General features: G+C 46.1%; 1 protein-coding gene across 1 annotated transcript; it reads right to left on the minus strand.

The window, feature by feature from the left end:
• Window positions 1-815: 815 nt before the first annotated feature.
• On the minus strand, window positions 816-2,866 carry LOC121138570 (E3 ubiquitin-protein ligase RNF216-like; the record flags this gene model as incomplete). Its single annotated transcript, XM_040741240.1, is given in 2 exon segments — window positions 816-2,221; window positions 2,224-2,866. Coding segments are annotated over 2 exon segments (2,049 nt in total), but the record flags the coding sequence as incomplete, so codon positions are not given.
• Between the last annotated feature and the right edge of the window lie 13 nt (window positions 2,867-2,879).

Raw genomic sequence — 2,879 nt, forward strand, 5'->3', positions numbered from 1 at the left:
CCACCAACACCGGGCTAACACAGTAGTTTAAACAGACTTGGAATCTATATTACTACCAAAAGTAAAAAAAAAACCACTTAACATTCTACTTTGCGTTTTTCTATAGTACAAAATGAGATCAACTTTCAAATATTTTCCTAAGTGACAATACTAGATTCTATCCAGGTTTAAGGCAAATACATTGGGAGTGCGTTGGCAGTTTCTAAGAACAGGAAGAATCTTAGGCCTCACAGGTTAGGGTGGCAGCCTCCGGTATACCTGCTGGTACATATATTGCCCCTCATGTCCTGCTGGCACACTGGTTCTGGGAGGGCCACTAAGACAAAACTCGTTGATGGGGGCAGGCAGAACCAGCCTTCCCTGCAGCCACAGACAGACTGTATTTCCAAGGACGTGATCCTGACTTTACCTCCCTGAGGGCCAAGTTCTGGGCAGCTCCTGTTCTTTCAGCGGGCACAGAAACTGCCAGGCTCACCAGGTCTCTTGTTCTAGTTCCTGATAGGGTTCCTGGGTTGACCCAGAACTGGGAGATCAGTCCAAAGGGTCATGAGGCTTGGAGGGGTAGTGCTTGGAGCAACTACCCAACTTTTGGGCCTCCAAAAACAAAATACATTAATAGCTCCTTGGGAGGATCTTGTCCTGCAGCATGTGAGTCATCTTTCAACACACTGTCATTCAGACTAGTACACAGGTCAGGTGACCCATAGCAAAGCTCAGTCATCATCATTATCACCATCTCCACCATAGTCATCACCATCATCATATCACCATCATCCCCATCAACACAGAAACCATCATCACCATCATCATTACCTTCAAAAGAGAAACATATCATCAAGTCCATCATAATAATCACCACGATCAGCATCACTGTCATCACCATCACCACTATCCATTTGCTCATGCATGTTTCCAAAGTCATAGTTGACACCCAAGTTGGGCAGGCCTCTCAGGGCTCCCACTTTCTTGGCTGTCTTCTCCAGTGGAGGGCCGATGCATTTGAATGTGTTTTCTCCCTTCTTCCTTCTCTGCTCCTCTTCAGCCTCCTTTTCAATTTCCTTAATCAGCTTTTCGTCGTCTTTAGTAGTGGCTGTCCAGAGGGAGCACATGGTACATTTCTGGCAGGAGGCTCCTGGAGAGAGGGGATGCTGGCAGAAATGGTCATGGTCATCCATAGAAACTCGACAGAGGTAGCACATATGGGCACCACAGCAGCAAGACATGTGCTTGCAGCCTTCGGATTTGATGAGGCTGGTGCCACACTGGGGGCATTTTCTAATGCGAGCAGTAGCCAATTTTTCTTCAATAGGTGTCCGGTACTTGATGTCATCCTTTTCAGCCAGCTCTTCACAGGTGAGGCCAGAATGTTCTTTCCAGAGTCCCTGACACTTCCTACAGGTCTCCTTCAGGCAGCGAGGATTAGGGCAGCTGAATCTCTTCACATCCTTGTCCAACAGAGCAGGGAAGCCACAAGAGGGGCACCTGACGAGCTCATCAGCACAGGCTCCAGTGACTTCTTCTTCAGCTCTCCATTCATAGTAGTTGGACAGGATGTTCGGGAGGAGCACCTTCTCCAGTTCACTGGTTGGGAAGAAAGATGTGCAGGTGCGTTCCATGAAGCTGAGTTCTGACTTTCCAGACACCAACTCTGCCCCTTGGGCAAATCTGATGAGACATTCTTTGCACAACAAGTAACCATCGGACCACTGTGTCAGCTCCGCAAATTCAAGCTCCCCATAGCAGCATACACACTCAGTCAGCTGTCCATAATTTTCATACTGGTCTGTATTCGTCTGCAGGGCAAGCAAACAGTCTTCACGCTCTGCCTTCTCTTTCATTTTCTGCTCATAGAATTCCTGCTCTTGCTGCACAGCTGGAAGGAGGTCTTTCTGGTCATAGAATCTACAGTGTCGACGCTTGTTTTCCAAAATGAACATCCTCCTTTCTATTTTTATGTTGCCCTGTTCAAATTTGAAATCTATGAAAGACTGATTCATTCCTTTCTTCTTTTTCTGTTTTCCACTGGGTTCAGATGATTCCTTTTGCCATTTTTCAATAGCATCAGAAAGGGCCTTTCGAGTGATTGCATAGTGTCCTTTGAGCTCATGGAGGGCCCACTTGATGTCTTGATTGCTGAGCATCTTGAATTCAGCCATCAAGAGGTCAGCAGCTTGGAGGAAGCATGGCTTGTCAAGTGGAGTCAGTTTGGAATAGTCAAAAAGTCTACTTTAGGTACCTTCACATCACCCTGAGTGGCAAGCAGGCTGCTACTGGGTTGGGTAATAACTAGGTCTTTTATCTTTGGATACTGTTGGTTTTCCCTAAGAAAATTACGAAGTACATTCCAATCATGGCAATTCTTCAAATGAATGATGTCTTTAACGTATGCATTTGCTACATCTGTTCCTTCCAGTAATAATGTAACAAGTTCATGATCTATTTCACCAGCTTCTTGTCCCCACGTGCTTTTCAAATTGTCCTCCTGGGTTCCTGGCAGGGGGAAAGCTGGTGCAGGGTCTTCATCAAGTATTAAGTGCTGATCTTCAAGTTCTCCCAGAGGATGGGCTGGCTGAGGAGAAGCAGGACTGGGAATCCCTTCTTGCTGTGGCTGTGGCTTTGGGACATCATGACACAAGACCATTTTGCCCATTTCTGCTTCAGAATGAGTCTCTTGGGGTATAACTTGATTTGTTCTTTCCTGAGGCTGTGGATTTAGATCCTGGAAGGATGTGTGGTCAAGCAAGTTGTCTCCTTCACTTACCTGGTCATCAACTGAAGTAGCTGTCTCTCCAGGATTTGATAAGAGATTTGTCTCTGATTCTTCAGGCAATTGGTTCTCAACTTCCAGAGACTCACTTTCTGGGAAAAGAAGGATATTT

The sequence above is a fragment of the Mesocricetus auratus genome, unplaced genomic scaffold, assembly GCF_017639785.1.
Source record: "Mesocricetus auratus isolate SY011 unplaced genomic scaffold, BCM_Maur_2.0 contig_10599_pilon_obj, whole genome shotgun sequence".
Taxonomy (NCBI): Eukaryota; Metazoa; Chordata; class Mammalia; order Rodentia; family Cricetidae; genus Mesocricetus; species Mesocricetus auratus.